Below are 19,548 nucleotides of genomic sequence, written 5' to 3'. Positions count from 1 at the left end.
TGATAGAATTTGCAAGTGTGAGAGTCAGTCCTGCAGTGACATTTGCAGCTGTTGTCCTCCCATTTTTGTCAATCTTTGTCAATCTTCTTCAGTGACCATCCGTCACAATCACTCAACACACACATTCATCCATACTGTGACTTAATAGATGACATTCTTCCAGGTGTTCTTCCACTTTCTGTGGCTGTGGTGTAAATCTTCCGTATGGTGCCTCTTGAAACATCTCAGCTACCCTGATTACAGAAGCACACACCATAGGTGCACCAATGATTTTCCCACATCCAACTTGACTTGGTTCGAACATAATTCACTCATTACACAGAAAATTGTTTTGACCATGACTGACATTTGCAACTTATGGAGGACACTGCACAAGCACTGTTCATTTTAAATACAACAGCACAGACTGCAGCGGGTAACCAACTTGTTTCCTGCCTCCTAATACCATTTACCATTTCACATTAGTGATTTTTGGAAGATTATGGGACTTTTTTTTCATAATACTATAATTTTCTAGGACATTCTATGTACACAGATCTATAAATAAGAACAGTCCATCTCCATACTAGCCTCCACACTGATCTGAATGATACCACTGGCAGTGAATGACATGGTGGCCGATCAATACCATATGGTCTGTCACAAGTTGATATAATTATAAATAAGGACACCCACTGCTGAGCCACGTAGTTCCGCTTCATTTATACTTTTGTGTGTGCTCAGTCAACATATTTTCAGTCAAAAGTGTTGGTAGCAAATGAATCAGGCAAAAGAGAATACATATCTTGGAAATGATGTTGACAGGAGGCACAAATCGGCAAAACTGGAGTGGCTAGAGGTTACAAGCAAAGCTGGAGACGCAAGCATGAGTATGAGAAAGACAAAGGCTGCATATAGGAAAATTACAGAAACCTTTCATAAATGAGAAGCGACTGTATGAATATCAAGAGTTCAGAGGGCAAGCCTGTACTAAAAAGAGATGGGTTGATGCAAAGGTGAAAGGAACATACAGAAGGTTTATAAAAAATGAAATAAATCTGGAGACAATATTATGGACGCCAAAGAGAAAGTGAACCAAGGTGAGATGGGAGATGTGATACTGCAAGAAGAATCTGATAGAGCACTGAAAGACCTAAGCTGAAGCAAGGAACCTGAAGTAGTCTCAGACTTCAAGAAGAATGTAAATGTAACACTCCCTACTCCAGAGACTGCACACTTTAGTAACGCATGGTTGCAAATTACTAAAATCAGTTATTTACAAAAGAATGGAATGACTGGTAGAGGCAGGGAAGATCAGTTTAGGTTCTGGAGAAATATAGGAACATGTGAGGTAGTACTGACACCATGACTTTCTTACAAGATACCACGAAGAAATCTACAACTTGTACAGGAACTGACTGCAGGTCTAAGGGTCAAAGGACATGAAACGGAGGCAGTAATTGAGAAGTGAGTGGGACAAGGTTGTCACCTACCCCCATTTTACTTCGTGTGACATCACAGCCAGTTTTACAGAATTTTCCCTATATCAAGAGAAATGATAGCATCTAGTTAACTTAAGTGAAACAATCATCATCATTTAAGACTGATTATGCCTTTCAGCATTCAGTCTGGAGCATAGTCCCCCTTATAAAATTGCTCCATGATCCCCTATTCAGTGTTAACATTGGTGCCTCTTCCGATGTTAAGCCTATTACTTCAAAATCATTCTTAACCGCATCCAGGTACCTTCTCCTTGGTCTACCCCGACTCCTCCTACCCTCTACCGCTGAACCCATGAGTCTCTTGGGTAACCTTGCTTCTCCGATGCATGTAACATGACCCAACCATCTAAGCCTGTTCGCCCTGACTGCTACATCTATAGAGTTCATTCCCAGTTTTTCTTTGATTTCCTCATTGTGGACATCCTCCTGCCATTGTTCCCATCTACTAGTACCTGCAATCATCCTAGCTACTTTCATATCTGTAACCTCAGCCTTATTGATAAGGTAACCTGAATCTTCCCAGCTTTCGCTCCCATATAACAAAGTTGGTCGAAAGATTGAACGGTGCACAGATAACTTAGTCTTGGTACTGACTTCCTTCTTGCAGAAGAGAGTACATCGTAGCTGAGTGTTCACTGCATTAGCTTTGCTACACCTTGCTTCCAGTTCTTTCACCATGTTGCCATCCTGTGAGAATATGCATCCTAAGTACCTGAAACTGTCCACCTGTTCTAACTTTGTTCCTCCTATTTGGCACTCAATCCATTTATATCTCTTTCCCGCTGACATTATTTTCGGTTTGGAGATGCTAATCTTCATACCATAGTCCTTACATTTCTGATCTAGCTCTGAAATATTACTTTGCAAACTTTCAATCGAATCTGCCATCACAACTAAGTCATCCGCATATGCGAGACTGCTTATTTTGTGTTCACATAACTTAATCTCACCCAGCCAGTCTATTGTTTTCAACATATGATCCATAAATAATATGAACAATAGTGGAGACAGGTTGCAGCCTTGTCTTACCCCTGAAACTACTCTGAACCATGAACTCAATTTACCGTCAACTCTAACTGCTGCCTGACTATCTACGTAAAGACCTTTAATTGCTTGCAAAATTTTGCCTCCTATTCCATAATCTCGTAGAACAGACAATAACTTCCTCCTAGGAACCCGGTCATATGCCTTTTCTAGATCTATAAAGCATAGATACAATTCCCTGTTCCACTCGTAACACTTCTCCATTATTTGCCGTAAGCTGAAGATCTGGTCCTGACAACCTCTAAGAGGCCCAAACCCACACTGATTTTCATCCAGTTTGTCCTCAACTAACACTCGCACTTTCCTTTCAACAATACCTGAGAAGATTTTACCCACAACGCTGATTAAAGAGATACCTCTGTAGTTGTTGTTTCCATGTTTACAGATTGGCGTGATTACTGCTTTCGTCCAGTCTGATGGAACCTGTCTCGACTCCCATGCCATTTCAATTATCCTGTGTAGCCATTTAAGACCTGACATTCCACTGTATTTGATGAGTTCCGACTTAATTTCATCCACCCCAGCCGCTTTATTGCACTGCAATCTATTGACAATTTTCTCCACTTCCTCAAATGTGATCGTATTTCCATCATCATTCCTATACCATTGTACAATGAAATCTGAAATATTACTGATTTTATTTTCACCTACATTGAGCAACTCTTCAAAATATTCCCTCCATCTGCCCAAGGCATCAACAGGATTCACCAGCAGTTTTCTTGACCTGTCCAAAATACTTGTCATTTCCTTCTTACGACCCTTTCGAAGACTGCTAATTACACTCCAGAATGGTTTTCCAGCAGCTTCACCTAAAGTCTCCAACCTGTTTCCAAAGTCTTCCCAAGATTTCTTCTTGGATGCTGCAATTATATGTTTGGCTTTGATCTTTCTTCAATATAACTTTCCCTGTCTAACCGAGTTCTAGAATGTAGCCATTTTTGATACGCCTTCTTTTTCCTTTTACAGGCTGCCTTGACTGTGTCGTTCCACCAAGCTGTTTGCTTCATCCTACCTTTACACACTACTGTTCCAAGACATTCTTTAGCCACTTCTAGTACAGTGTCCCTGTACCTTGTCCATTCCTTTTCCAGTGACTGTAATTGACTACATTCAACTAACTGGTACCTTTCTGAGATCACTGTTATGTACTTGTGCCAGATTTCCTTATCCTGAAGTTTCTCCACTCTTATCCTCCTACATATGGACCTGACCTCCTGCACTTTTGGCCTCACAATACCAATTTCACTGCAGATTAAATAGTGATCAGTGTCATCAAAGAATCCCCTGAATACACGTGTGTCCCTCACAGTCTTCCTGAATTCCTGATCTGTTATTATATAGTCAATGACAGATGTGGTTCCCCTGCCTTCCCAAGTATACCCGTGAATGTTCTTATGTTTAAAAAAGGAGTTATTGATTACTAAGCCCATACTGGCACAGAAATCCAAGAGCTGTTTCCCGTTCCTGTTGGCCTCCATATCCTCTCCAAATTTACCCATAACCTTTGTATACCCTTCTGTTCGCTTTCCAATCCTGGCATTAAAATCACCCATGAGCAGAGCACTGTCCTTGTCCTTTACTCCAACAACTACATCACTGAGTGCATCATAAAAACTATCCATCTTATCTTGATCTGTCTCTTCACAATGTGAATATACTGACACAATCCTAATTTTCTTGCTAGACACTGTCAAATCTATCCACATCAGTCGTTCGTTTACATACCTTATTGCAACTACGCTGGGTTCCATTTCTTTCCTGACGTAAAGCCCTACACCACATTGTGCTATTCCTGCTTTGCCTCCTGACAGGTAGACCTTGTATTCTCCCACTTCCTCTTCTTTCTCACCCCTTACCCGAATGTCACTAACAGCTAAAACATCCAATCCCATCTTACTTGCAGCCTCTGCCTTCTCTACCTTCTTCCCAGATTAGCCCCCATTGATATTAATAGCTCCCCATCTCATTACCATTCGTTTGCCGAGTCGTATCTTAGGAGCCCTGGTTTGTCTATTAGAGGTGGGACTCAGTCACCTCCAAAGGTCCGAGGCATTTTGCTCTGATTGTTGCCAGCATCATATTTAAAGTACCAGGGAAGCAGGTTGCTAGCCTTACTTGCCCCGAGTCCCATTGAGTTTTACCCCTAATGGTTGATGGACTAACCAGTGGATTTGGTAGTCTTTGCCGTCTGAGCACAAAGGTGACCATGACTCAGAATATGTCCGAGATGTCCAGCCTTATTCCAAAGTAACTGGTATCCCGACTGTCAGGACCACTTACTTGGTCACTCATACGTTGCCCGTGGTTCATGAACTAGGACATGACAACAGGATTCCACACCATGAACCACTAGTGAAACAATATTTAATTTTATTCTGACAAGCATCTATGTAATGCAGCAATGCATAAACATTGTCACTGTTACCAAGGTAAAAAATACACAAAGATAATACTGATGAGATACCATAGTGTTGGCAGATCTCCTGTTAAATGACTCTTGCTCTGGGGTTCTAGTTTCTCTTGCTATTTTACAATTCCCTATACGAGATTGTCACTGTACTGTATAACTTCTTGTGCCATAAAAACTATTTCACAGTAAAAAAATAACAAAATGATTTCTGCATATGGACTATGTTATTTAATCACTCCTTCAGTGAAAAATATAGTAAAAGATTACCTGTCAAAGAAAGTCAAATATTTAAATACAGAGATTTTTCTATGGTTTGCAAGATTTTTATGCACCATTTTGTGTGTGATACTATAATCTGCAATCATACCTGTTTTTTTAAAGTCTGATAACCTTTCTGGATAATGTTTTCTGAGGGAAAAGCATTATCTCTGCTCACAGTCAAATAAGTAAATAAAAAACTGCCAAACAAATCATTCTCCAAGAGAACTTTGGGCCACAACTAATTTCAGAAATCTAATCAAGAAAGGGATCGTAAAGGTAATTAATCTTATCTACCATGTAAATTAATTATGATAAATCAAAAAGACATAATTGCATTGTTTTACCCCAGGTGGTGGTAAAATTACATCAGTGTATACTTTGAGCAAGTAGAGAAGGAAACCAAAGAGATGCTTGCTAAACAAATAAAAAGTTCAAAGAGAAGAAACAAAAATGGTTTGCACATAACTTTCTACTTCTGTCAGAAATGGCGAAAGATTTGAAAGTTTCCTTGAACAGAATGTATAATTGCTGCAGAAGCCGTAATAAGGACAAAATCAAAAAAGTAACACAATGTAATGGAGTATAGTTGAATTAAATTAGGAGACAGTGAAGGAATTACTTTAGGATAAGTTACATTAGAAGTGGTGAATGGCTTCTGATATTTGAGTAGATAAATAACTGACAATAGCAGAAGTAGAGAGGATGTAAAATATGGGCTGTCAATAGCAAGAAAAACATGAAATTTGCTAACATTGAACATAAATTTAAGAGTAACAATGTATCTACTCAAAAATTTGTTCAAAGTTTAGTATTACGGAGCAGTAAAATGTGGATGATAAGCAGTATAGACAAGCAAAATTGGAAGCTACAGAAGAATACTGTATAGACTGAATAACTAATGAAGAAGTAATTAATAAAACTGGGAAGCACGAAATTTGTGCCACACTGTGACAAAGAGAAGGTATCTGTTGTTAGGTTAAATCCTAAGGTATCAAGTAATCATCAGTGACACACACACACACACACACACACACACACACACAAACAAATGTGCGTGCGCACAGAGAGAAAGAGAGAGAGAGTAGGTTTTAGAGGAGATGAAGCCTTAAGGCATAACTATAGTAAGCAGGTTGCATTAGTAATGTAGAGATGAACAGACTTGCACAGGAAAACTGCTACAATGCTTTGGACTGGAGACAACAACAAAATGGTAATTACTGGTTTTCTTATCAAAAAATGGCTTCCCACTGCACTAAGAAAGAATGTGCGAGCATACCTGGTCAAAATGTATCAAGCTAGTGGATACGATGCATCTCACAACCAAGTTTGCTGCACACTCTTCAGATCTTACATTACTTCTTTCCCCTTTTATGGCACAATAAAAGATGAAGTGTATTGTGATAAAGCAGATAACCTGGACACTATTTGGGGTAAGTTTCAAGCAACATAGCAGAAGTCCCTCAGGACACTTTTATGTGAGCTAGAGAATCACTTGTGACTCACATACAAAATGTACCAATGTTAAATGACAATAATTTGAACATTTTTTTAAACCACAATATGGAACATTTAGTTAAGCAGAAAGTACAATTGAAGGAACGAAAATAATTTTTTTTATTAAAATTCAAATGTATGCACATGATCTTTTAATGTACTATGTGTAAGGAAAGAGTAGTAGTATAATCAAGTGTCTTACATAGCTATCTCAAACTGACTATCAGAAATACATACATTGTTTAAAATTAAAATGAAATAAACAGTATTTTTTATAAATCTAATCTTCTTATCTTTAACTGCAATTCTTACCTTTAACTCACCAACATATGAAGGGATGACTAGTTCAAAATCAACATCAAATTCATCGGGCTCTTCAATTTTCAGATTCTCGAAGTAGCTTCCTACATACTGTTTTTGTCGAAAAAGTGCTTTGAAGTCTTCTTGTTTCTTCATTTCTGTTTCCAATATATCAAAAAGCTGCAAGACAGAAAATCTGCATTTGTCATTTTAGCTTTCCATTTAGTTTTGATATCAAAAGAATTTTTTAAAAATCAACTCAGTATAGCACGAGTATTAATATCTTCAGTTTACCATCAAAGGCAACTTCATTAATACCAAAACCTCCTGTTTTCTCTCTAATTTGTTGCTAATCAAGAGAAACAACATGAACCACAAAATGCTTTGAAATTTAGTTTTCTCACTTTATATACTTCGCATTTGAAGAAATTTAGTTGTTTTCTCTTCTATACATCATATGTCCATAAAAATTAACCTATGCCCCTACAAGCTTACATTTTCCTTGCTGTGATAAGGCAGAAAACTTAAAGAATACAAATACCTATGTTGTTTCATGACATTCAATCTGAAGACTGGTTTGATGCACCTCTCCACACTACTCTACCCTGTGCCAGCCTCTTCATCTCCAAATAACTACTGTAACCTATATACATTTCATCCTGCTTACCGTATTCAACTCATAGTTTCCCTCTACAATTTTTTAAGCCCCTCCCCTCACAAGCACAAACTTCTCTCCAGTACTAATGACTCCTTGATGTCTCAGAATCTGTCCTATCAACTGATCCCTTCTTTTACTCCAGTTATGCCACAAATTTCTTTTTTCCCCAGTTCTATTCAATACTTCCTCATTAGCTACACAACCTACCGATCTAATCTTCAGCATTCTACTGTAGCACCACATTTCAAAAGCTTCCATTCTCTTCTTGTTTGAACTGCTTATTGTCTAGATTTCATTCCAAACAAAGCTACACTCTAGACAATTATCTGCAGAAAAGACGTCCTAACCTTTAAATTTATATTCCAAGTTAATAAATTTCTCTCCCACAGAAAGACTTTTCTTGTTATTGCCAGTCTACATTTTATATCCTCTCTGCTTCAGCCATCATCTGTTATTTTACTGCTCAAATAGCAAAACTCAGGTCCTACTTTTGTTGTCTCATTTCCTAATTGTCCGCCCACAGTAGCTGAGTGGTCAGCGCGACAATGTCAATCCTAAGGGACCGGGTTCAATTCCCAGCTGGGTAGGAGATTTTCTCTGCTCAGGGAATGGGTGTTGTGTTTTGTCCTAATCATCATCATTTCATCCCCAGTGACGTGCAAGTTGCCGAAATGGCGTCAAATTGAAAGACTTGCACCTGGCAAACAGTCTACCCAACGGGAGGCCCCAGTCACACAACATTTACATTTATTTCCTAATTTAATTCCCTCTGAATCACTTGATTTACTTTGACTGTATTCTACCACCATTGTTCTACTTATATTGATGTCATATTTTGCTTCCAAGACAGTGTCCATTCCATTACACTGCTCTTCAAAGTCATTCACCATCTGATGCAATTAAAACATCATCAAATGTCAAAGTTTTTGTTTCTTCTCTCTGAACTTTAATTCCTTTCCCAAATTTTTGTTCAGTTTCCTTTATTGCTTGCTCAGTGTACAGTTTGAATATCATCACAGTCAAGCTACAACCCCATCTCATGCCCTTCCCAACCACTGCTTCCCTTTCATGCTCTTCATCTCTTTATTACAGTGGTCTGGGTTCTGCACCATTTGTATATAACATTTTGCTCCCTGTATTTTACCCATGCTGTCTTCAGAACTCTAAACAGTTTATTCCAGTGAAGATTGTCAAATGCTTTCCCTAATTCTAAAAATGCTGTAAATGTAGGTTTCCCTTTCTTTAACCTATCTTGTAAGGTAAGTCATAAGGTTAGTATTGGCCTGTCTGTTCCTACATTTCTCTGGAACCCCAACTGATCTTCCCCAGGGTTGGCTTCTATCAGTTTTTCCCCTCTTCTGTCAATTGTGTCTGCGTTTTGTAAACATAATTTATTAAACTGATTTAAACTGGAACTGTCTTCTTGAAATCTGAGCATATTTTCCTTGTCTCATATATCTCGCACACCTGATGGAATTGTTTTGTCATGGCTGGCTCTGCCAAGAGTATCAGTAGTTTTTAAGAGAATGGTGTCTACTCCAAGGGCATTCGGCTTACGTCTTTCAGTGCTCTGTCAAATTTTTCTGGCAATAACCTATCTCCCATCTCATTGTTATCTCCTTCCTCTTCCCTTTCTATAATACTATCTACATATTCCTTTCCATTATATAGCTCCTCTATATTTTCCTAGCCATTTTTCACTTTTTGTCACTCTCATTTTTTAGATGTTTGTATTCCCTTTTGCCTGATTCATTTGCTGTATTTTTATATTTTCTGCTTTCATCAAGTACATTCAGTATCCATGGTTCTCTAACAGGACTTGCCTTTATGCCTATCTGATCCTCTGCTGTCTTCACTATTAAATCTCTCAAAGCTACCCATTCATCTTCTACTGTATTCCTTAACTGTGTTTCAGTCAGTCACTGCCTAATGCTCCCTTTGACACTCTCAACAGCTTCCAGTCCTTTCTACTTATCAGGGTGTCAGCTCCTTAATTTCCTATTTTTTGTCAATTTCTCAAGTTCTGATCAATAATTCATAATCAATAAATTATGGTATAGTCCATATCTGCCCTGAATTGTCTTACAGTTTCAAATTGGTTCCAAAATTCCTGTCTTACCAGTACATAATCCATTTGAAGCCAGTGCTGTATGTACCCGCATTTCTATTTTCTCATTCATTATTTGACCAACTCCTGCCTTATCCTTACCTGATATTGCATTGATAATCCTGTAGTCATCTGACCAGAAATCCTGTTCACCCTGCCACTGAACTTCACTAATTCCCATTGTATCTAATTTCAACTTATCCATTTCCATTTTTCAGTTACCTATGCAATTCAGAGATCTAACATTCCATGCTTCCATCCTTAGTATGCCAGTTTTGTTTATCCTGATGACAACATCCTTCTGCATAGTCAAACCTGGAGATCCAAATGGGGACCCTATTTTACTTCCGGAATATTATACCTAAGAGGCAGATACTGCTCCACAGTGGTTGCACATACAGTACAGCCACATGTATCACTGAGGCACAGAATCCACCCTACCTTGGATAAGTCCATGGGGCATACTTACACAAAAATAAAACTATCTGTGGCTTGTATTGTTTTTAAAGCATATTTTACTATTATTAATACAAGGTGTATAATAATGCTATGTCATAATATTTCTTCCTCATGAAAAAACAACAGAAAATTATTTATACATTTGCAGCAAGGTATTTCCACTTTAAATGGTAAATTGAAAACACTTTTTCGATTCTAGAACTCTTGGTTCATTTAAATTATTGCTCTCAATTCAGTTTGGTGTTGCAGCAAATTCTTGGTAATAGTGTTAATAATCAGTCTTCTGGACTATGTCCAAATGTTTAAAGTGTTATCTTCAAAAAAAGTTCATCAGTGAAAACTTTTAGGACACATTGTACTAGGAGTAAAATACTTCTTCTTCATATTTTCTTAAGTATAAACTCAGCTATACTGATATCCAACATGCCAATTTTCTACAACTTTTTGTTTCACTTTTCGTTCAAAGTGAATGGAGTTTGCTGTCTATGTATTTTATGAACACTAAAATATAAATTCCTATGAAGCCACATTCCATACTGAAAATATCTCACCATCATCTCCCCCCACCTAGTCTACATACTGCATTTTATTGCTAATGTAAACTGAAATATTTATTAGGAAAAGGATAGAGTGCTCCTCACCATATAAATGATCAACTGAGTTGCAGACAGGCACAACGAAAAGATTGTTACACATTACTGCTTTTGGCCAAAACCATCTTCAGCAACAGGATGTATTAGTGGTAGCAGTCATGCATGCATGAGATGTGCTTGCTTGTATGAATGTGTGTGTGTGTGTGTGTTTTCTTTGCTGAAGAAGCTTTTGGCCTAAAGCTATAATGTGTAACAGTCTTTTTGTTGTGCCTATCCCAAATCAATGGGTCACCTTTATGGTGAGTAGCAATGTATTCTTTTCTTAATATTGTTGATATTCCAACCTATAGCTGCCATTGTTTGAAATATTTATTACTTTAAATGAAAATGGGAGATAAAATAATTTTCAGACATCAAGTAATTTACTTGCTACACTTTTACATATATGAAGGGGCTTGGTAAAAGCTGAGATTCACACTACCTCTTGTAACTTTGCATTATATTGTTTCTTCTGCTGTTCATCTAAAGAAATACTTTCTTTCAGAATTTTTTGAATTGAGCTATCTAAAGCTTTATAGTTTGCCATTGGAGCAACGATTCACCAGGAACAGTCAACTGAAAAGGGAAAAGAAAAATATTATTTAGAAATTGACCATGATGAAAACAAACATAAAACACCAGCTGTCAAACTTATAAATGTGTAATTATAATACAACTTCTCAAAAAAGACCTACTTGCTAATACATGATATAGAACAAAAAGTAAATTCAGACTATATGAAGAAGTTGCATCAGTTTTTACAAAGATCATCTTATCAGGATAGCAAAAGACACAGAGGTGAACAACAGGGAATAAACCAATATAGGTTTCAGGTACTGAGGTACAGCCCGCCCAAGAAAAGGAAAAGGGACAACTCACATTTTATGTAGGAATAGCTGTCTATGCAACCAAAGCAAGGAAATTGTTAGTGGAAACTCCACAATAAAATGAAACAGCCACTCATGTTATTTTGTTCACAAAAAACTTCTTTTCCATTTGGTCGATATTCCTCCTTCATTTAACCATTCCAGAAGTCATTTACAAACAATGTAAAAAATTTTCGTACAACAATATCTCCAGAGGACGTTAAGTGTAGTCATGTTTTCAAATAAATTTAGAGCCACTATAGCGTGTAACACATGTATAATGTATGATATGGGAGTGAATGAATTTTAAATATGCTGTTTTAATCTAGGAAATTTTACAGCAGGGACAGCATACAAGGCAGTGGTCTCTGGTTCTCTTTGTGAACAGTGGTTTTACAGAAATCCTGTTTTGCTTGGATGCCTTTATGGCACTTGGGTTTATGATCACAGATCTGATTAACCTAGTTTGTGACATTGTGTCATATCAAAAATTTGATGAATTATGCAAATTTTTTTTCATCTTGGTTAGGCAAGGCCAAGAAGTTGTGGCCACAGATGCATCTCAGTATGGCCTGGGGCCATATTGACCCATCGCAACAACAATGGTTCAGAAATGGACATCAACATCTCAAAGATGGTCACTGCAGTGCAGAAGAATTATTCTCAGATTGAGAAAGATCCCCTTGCTATTATTTGTGCAATCAAGAAGTTTCATATGTTTCTGTATGGTGCCGAGTTTCACCTGGTCACAAATCACAAACCCTTAGATCTCCATCATTAACCCTGCAGCACACCTACAGGACAAGATGGCACACACACTTCAACAGCGAGCCCTTTTCTTCAGATGTTATCACTGCGAAATTCACTTCCACTTGACAGCTAAGCACTCCAACACAGGTGCTCTCTCCTCTCTGCCTGTGTGTCCCGACCCCAGTTTCAACCATGAAGAAATCCTTTGTTTTTACTTCGACTGGACAGGATCCCTAATACAAACTCCTCACTCAGGCAGTTGGCTTGGATCTGGTTCTCTGCCAGGCGCAATAGTATATCCAGTGGGGCTGACCAGAACAGCCTCCAGCCTGTTGCATCATATGCCATCTGTAATTATTTTGTGTTGCAACATACATTGACTCCTGTCGATGGTGTGAACTTGTTGACTAAAAAACATGCAGTGCCAGGGGTGATCATTCCAGTGCCCATCCACTGAGATATACTTCGCCTCCTGCAGTGTGGTCACTGGGAGGCATCAACGACAAGGATGCTGACTCAGCACTACATCTCCTCGGCGGGAGTCAATAGTGAGAGTGAAAATTTAATAGCTGCTTGTCCCAAACTCGCAGACCACCAAGCTGCACTGTGGCAGTGTTGCTCACCGAGGCCAGCACCTACACAGCAGTGGGAACGGGGCTCTGTTATTGGACTTACATTTGTTTCTTGTCACAGGTGCCCTCTCTTGGACTGTATATCTGTATGTAGTAAACTGGCATTCCATGATGGCAGAATCAATGGTATGGGTCCTCACCTGGATCTTCTCCATAGAAATTTCACTTTCTAGAAAAATTGGAGATCACCACTGATGAAGAGAAACATGGCAATATTCTGGATGCACAAGTAAAAAAACCACGAAACGAGATCTCTTGGCGGCTTTGCAGAATTATTTTAGGACAAATACTCGATTATAATTTAGTTGGCCCTACTTTTTTGACAGAACTGCTATAGGCTGATGATCATAAACTTAGGATATGAGGGCAAATAGGCAACCCACAGAGCAGACTAATAGAACAGTATAATGGTTGAGCCAATAGCCGCAGTTACACAGCAATACCATGACATATCCATTCACAACATTCACTGGATCTCTGCAGAAGCATCAATTTGACACTCTTGGAGCCCACAGCAGAGCAGTAGGACACAGCCTAGCGTGGTGTGCTGAAGTGGATACCATGTTCCTCCACTCCTTGCATTTTAACATGGTTGGATCTTCCTTGGCATGGTGCTCAAAATAACGCTAATTGAGCCCATTTCACTCTTTAATGATGGGTCTACAAAGATCGTCCTGAGAGTGAACTAGGTACCAAGAGTGACACAGTGATATTTTCAACTGGTCACAAGCATGCTGAATGGAGTTCATGTCTTCAGACAATGCAGGCCACTCCATTTGATTGACCTCTGCACCTGCAGAGCTAGATAATAGGATGGAGGATTGTGTCACAATACCGCACAGTTGTCAAATTAGCACTGGTCTGTACCAAAAAAGCCCTCCCAGTTAACCCCCCCCCCCCCCCCCAAAAAACAACAAATAGTTCTGTTGTATTCTCCTCTGGGTTACCACTAGCCATAATTTGTAGGTAGCTGTCATCAGATGGTGGCAGTTCTTCCATGTTTTATGATACAATAGCAGCTGAACAGTTAATGATATAGTTGTAGTTTACAAAATTATGGAGAGCAACTTTCCTTTCTTATCACACTCTTTGCCATGAAGTCGAAGGAAGCAGAGTCTAAGCCTGAAATTACCCGTTGAAGGATGCTGGCAAAGTAAACAGTGTACAGAAGCTTGTCCCCTTCAATAGGGGAGAGGGTATGTTGTTCTGAAATGCACTCCATTTCACAGAAGGAGTATAGGTAGTGATTTCCTATTGTCAAAAAGAGTATTATGAATGAGGTATCTGGAAGAAAAGAAAAAATCTGGAACTTCAAAAATTAAGAGGGTGGTGCAAAACTTCTGATTAGTTTATATTATCAGAGGAAAGGAAGGTTGAGGTTTAGCATCTTGTCAATGATGAAGTCATTAAGGGAGCAATGACAGTTCAGATTGTGGAAGGACAGAGTACGAAACTGCTGCTTCAAAGGAATTATCGAGGTATTTGTCTTATGTGATTCACGGAAAACAAAAAAAACCTGCATATGTGGACCAAACCTGGAGCTGAACTGCCACCATACCCTGGAATACAAATATAGTAACCCAAAACTGCACCACATCACACTTTCTCCACAAATGTTCTTAAAAACAATATTAAACTTTCTTTTAAAGTTGGTAAACTGCCCATCGCTAGAGACAAATCCTTCAATGCCAAAATTAACAGTGAATGATTGAGCCTTTTTTTTTAAGCACCAATAAACCACAATCCTCATTTCTTTATGAATAGAACTCCCACGTATAAAACATCTTTTCCTAAACTGTGTTGTAGAATGACATAAGTTTGGACGTACATTCAGTGGTGTATGTGGATTATGTCTGCAAATTGTGACATGCTTGATGCTGCAGTTTTACTGTAAGAACAGCAAAAATGCAGCAAGTGATGAACTTTTTTACGTTCTTCATTTTGTGGGGAATGTCAATGAGAAAAAGTTCTGTAAGGGTTTGAAATTATGTGTAGAGCTTGTTGGAAGTTACAAAATACTGGATGAATATAGTTTGGATGATTTACATGTGGGGAGTTACATTGCCTCAAGACATATACACAGTTAGCAAACTGTAACATTTGACATTCTATGTTAAACCATTAGCGTAAGGTGTAGCTCTTAATGAGTAGATGTGGCAGTATTTCAAATTCAGTAATAACTGTATGAAAAATAGGAAATAAAATGTTTGTTGCTCCTGGAAGATGTTATATAAGTAACCTGCAACTTGGACTATGCCCTGGTTTAGCCCTTCGGAATATAGATGTAACAGTGTGATTCAAAAAGAAAGAACAGATTTCAGTTGTTTATATAGGCAAAGTATAAGTGTCCATGTCACAGGATAGATGAAGGTTCCAAGTTTTGATGCAGCTGCACTGTTGTTTGCAGCACCACGGCGACTACACCACAATACAAATTATTATGTGCACTCAAATTTGCGCAAAGTAGATCCATTGTTTAAGTGCAGTGTGGATTCCGCCATTGATTCAGCAAGAAGCCACCACTACACAAGAAGATTTGTGACTGGCATATACAATTCTTGGAAGTTGGTTACATATGCAAAGGGAAGAGCACTGATCGGCCACGCACATCTCATGAAAATGTCAAGTGTGTTTGAGATGCATTCACACGGAGCCCTCACAAGTCTACAAGACCAGCAGGCCAGGAACTTAAACTTTTCAATCAACAGTGTGGCGATGTCTGCATATGAAGCCTTACAAGTTGCAGTTACTGCAGCCATTGCATCCCAGAGACCGTAAAAGAAGGTATGAACATTGCATTTCAGTTCTCCAGGATATAATGGAGGAGATTTTTTCCAAAAGATCATCTTTTCAGATGAATCAACATTTCATCTATTGGGTAAAGTAAACTGCCATAATACAATAATTTGGGGTCGCATAAACCTGGAGTCATCATCAGTCTTGAGACTCATTGGAGCCGAATATATTTTGTGCCATTTCTGTTCACAAAGTTTATGAACCTTTCTTTTTTTGTGGAGGAAACTAACAGGATTGTCATACTTGACGTGCTGTAAAATTGGTTGTTCCCTCAATTTCACAAGGAATCCAATGATTTCATTTTTATGCATAACAGAGCCGACCTCACTTCCTCCTTGAGGTGCGGCATTATCTTAACCATATTGACCCATAATGTTGGGTTGGAAGAGTAGGACGATAAGACCTTGTACACTGCTTCTGGCCTCCCATATGACCAGCCCTCATACCTTGTGGTTTCTTTCCGTGGGTTACATAAAGGAGACAGTCTTTATTCTACCTGTGGTAGCTACTCTTCAACTTTGGAGAAATTGAATTGTTGAAGCTATTGATGCACGGAACAAGGACCTGTCGATTCACATGTGGAATGAAATAGACTATGGTTTCAATGTTTCTCATGCAGTGTATGGTGCTCACGTTGAGTGTACGGTATATTGTCTGTGCGAACATAAAATTTTGAACCTTCCTCCATCCAGTGACATGCCCCATGTGTTTCTATCTCTCACTGTTTGTAATAAACAATTGAAACCTGTTCTTTTTTATTCATGCTGTATATGTTCCTAATTCATTTCAATGAGCCTTCTTTAAGACGCAGGAACTCAAGTTTTCACATCCATTCACTCAATGTGTATGATATGTTTCCATTACTCTAATCTTTCTGGTGCAGGGTAATCGACAATGTGGGTGGCGGAAACCTGGAAATTTTCACTACATCCTTTTCATCACTCCACATCCCACGCTTCAGCATGTTTCTTTTCAGCTATGGTCAACACTTGTACTTGTCTGAACTCATTTCTACAGTTGATTTATGAACTATACTGCGTTATGCATTATTGAGTAAACAAAAATTGGCAAGAGCTGAAAGACTAAACGAATATGAAACAATTTGAAACATAGCCAGTAACTTCAAATTATAGATTCTTTGCAGGTGATCTGCCATGAGAGTCTTTTCTGTTTATTAGGTGTACCAAAGTACATAATGATTTCTTCAATTTTTGAAGTTTTTTGAGACAACAGATTACTATTTTGCTTTATCGAGAAATTATTTTTATTGAGATTTGAATTAGCAGGTGTCGACTATAGAAAAAAAGAGTGAAAAATAGCTTTGAATTCTTTTAATAAGCAAAATTCTGTTTTGAAATACAAGCTGAATGGCATTGAAGAAGAAAATTTACAATCAGTGCAAAGTAACAGTTTTGAGTGATAACAGCAAGATAAATAATTTTAATGCGAGAAATGTTCAGGCACTGAGTTTTGATCAATGAGCATTGGAAATATGATGGGAATAGGGAAGAGAGGAAGGAAAAAAAATCTCTACAAACAAACTGCAGTGGAATACATATTGAAAATGGAATGTTAGGAGACTGGATAGTAGGTGGACCAACCAAGAGATAAGAGAAGATTGGGACAATGACCTAACATTCGTTGAGCAGGTGACACTAGAAAATATGCACAAACAGCAGTGTTGCGTCAGCTGAAGACTGTGACACAATCTTGAGGAGGCCTTTATTCAGCAACAGATGTCAAATGACTGATGGTCTTTGAAGTAAAACATATGAGATGCTAAAGAAAGAGTGATAATACAACATATTACTTTAAAGTAATTACAGTTTTGGCTGTAGTACACTCCCTGAAAAAATAGTGAATCACTCAGAAAATTTGGTCTGATGTCAGAGTAACTTTGGACACATACATGCCATCAGTAGGTGCGTAAATGATTACAGAGTTGCAATTTTCTGTGATAGGTAGAACAGCCACCACAGCACATTTGTGGGGCATTTGGATATGACAGTGTCTCAACGTCAAACTGCAAGGAAACCTGAGGAAAATCATACTGGTCAAGGTTTTGGACAATCACATCTGACCACTGCAAGGGAGAATCAGCATACTGTGCGTAAAGAATATCGTAACTACTTCACGTTTGCACATGCCATCTGGGAACAAGCGGTGGACTTCCTGTGACATTCCGTGTAGCCTGCACCATCAGTCAGAAAATAGGAAAAGCCTGACTTGGGAATTAATGACTCACGCATATGCTGCTGCTGTTCACACCGCAACGCAGATGGCTTCATTTGTAGTGGTACTGTGACCAGGACGCATGGACTGCTGGTGAATTGCCTCACATTGTATTCAGCGGTGAATCAAACTTCTGTGCTACCCCAGATGACTATTGTCGGCAAGTATGGTGGAGACCTGGAAAGAGGTCTCATTCTTCCAACGTTTTGGAGGGATGGAGCGGTGCTCTTCCTGGTGTTGTGGTGTGGGGAGCAATCGGGTGCAACTAAAAGTCATGGCTAGTAGTGACAGATGGAACTCTGATGACATAATGGTCTATCAGGACATCCTGCAGCCTCATGTGTTACCTCTCGGGCGACAGTATAGAAGTGGTGTTTGCCAACAGGACAATTCTCCTTCATACACAGGGCATATTTCTATGAACAGTTTGTGTGATATTGATGCATTACTGTGGCCAGCAAGATTGCAAGATCTGTCCCTGATAGAGTGTGTGTGAATCAGCTTGGACGTCAACTGTCTCAGTGCCAATACACAGAATAATGAGGATGAATTACAACAGTTTAGGCCAGCTTGCCTCAGCAGACTTTATCCCTCAATCGAATCAGTGAATGCATCCAGGCCAGGGGGGTGATCCTTATTTTGCCAAATATTTCGTAAATTTGACTTGAGAGTTAATCAATATCATTACATAATACTCTGTCAACCTGTAAAGTTTTATTTCGTTTCCGCCTGGGTTTTTCATCTTTTTAGTCAGGCAGTGCAGAATTAAACCTTTTTTATTTCACACCTCTAGGGTACCTCGTATGCACAGTAGTGGCCACATCTCAGAGATGGTCATTATAATGGGACTCTCAGTGCTGAATGTTCTGCAAGGCACTCATGCAAGGCAAAGTTAATGCTCTTCCTGGCCTACAGAAACACTTCAAACAGCATTCCCAGCTGGGAAATGTAGTACACTATTGAAATACATTGTGAGGAGGTTCCATTCAATCAATAACACAGCAAGCAAACACCCAATGCATCACCGATATGCTCACCTTTCGCATGGTTTTAGCACATAATTAAATGTAAGAAATTCTGCTCTAGAGCAGTACGCATCCCATTTTTTTTTTTTTTTTTTTTTAACAGTTTCAAAGTCCTACGAGCCAGCTGGATACCATAAGAGAACGTCAGCTATCAAGCTATGGAGTTAGAGCAAGCGGCTGTTAAAGAGTCATGTAGGACCATTGAGATCCTACAGGGCATTGAGTATGGCTCTCCTAAAGCCATCAATTCGATATTCACATGACAGTCATGGGAACCAGACTAATGTGAGCAGCAACACTGTGGGGAAATAAACCACAGTTTTGACAGAGTACGATCCTGCAGCAGTTTTCTTCTGACTAATTACTATTTCTCCTTCTTACACGAGGTATTACAAATGGTA

The 19,548-nt window shown here is 38.8% G+C and overlaps 1 protein-coding gene across 2 annotated transcripts in view; it reads right to left on the bottom strand.

The window, feature by feature from the left end:
• LOC126475382 (cyclic GMP-AMP synthase-like receptor) overlaps positions 1 to 19,548 on the bottom strand; it is a 259,124-nt gene that overhangs the window by 196,228 nt on the left and 43,348 nt on the right. For both annotated transcript variants that reach the window (XM_050103207.1, XM_050103208.1), the window contains 2 exons: positions 11,289 to 11,422; positions 7,003 to 7,170 (listed from right to left, as the gene is read on the bottom strand). In XM_050103207.1, the coding sequence (XP_049959164.1) occupies positions 7,003 to 7,170; positions 11,289 to 11,393 (273 nt within the window). In that variant the 5' untranslated portion in view covers positions 11,394 to 11,422. The remainder of the gene's footprint in view (positions 1 to 7,002; positions 7,171 to 11,288; positions 11,423 to 19,548) is intronic.

This window comes from Schistocerca serialis, chromosome 4 (genome assembly GCF_023864345.2).
Source record: "Schistocerca serialis cubense isolate TAMUIC-IGC-003099 chromosome 4, iqSchSeri2.2, whole genome shotgun sequence".
In the NCBI taxonomy this organism is placed as follows: Eukaryota; Metazoa; Arthropoda; class Insecta; order Orthoptera; family Acrididae; genus Schistocerca; species Schistocerca serialis.
This window is presented reverse-complemented; position numbering and strand designations above follow the sequence as displayed.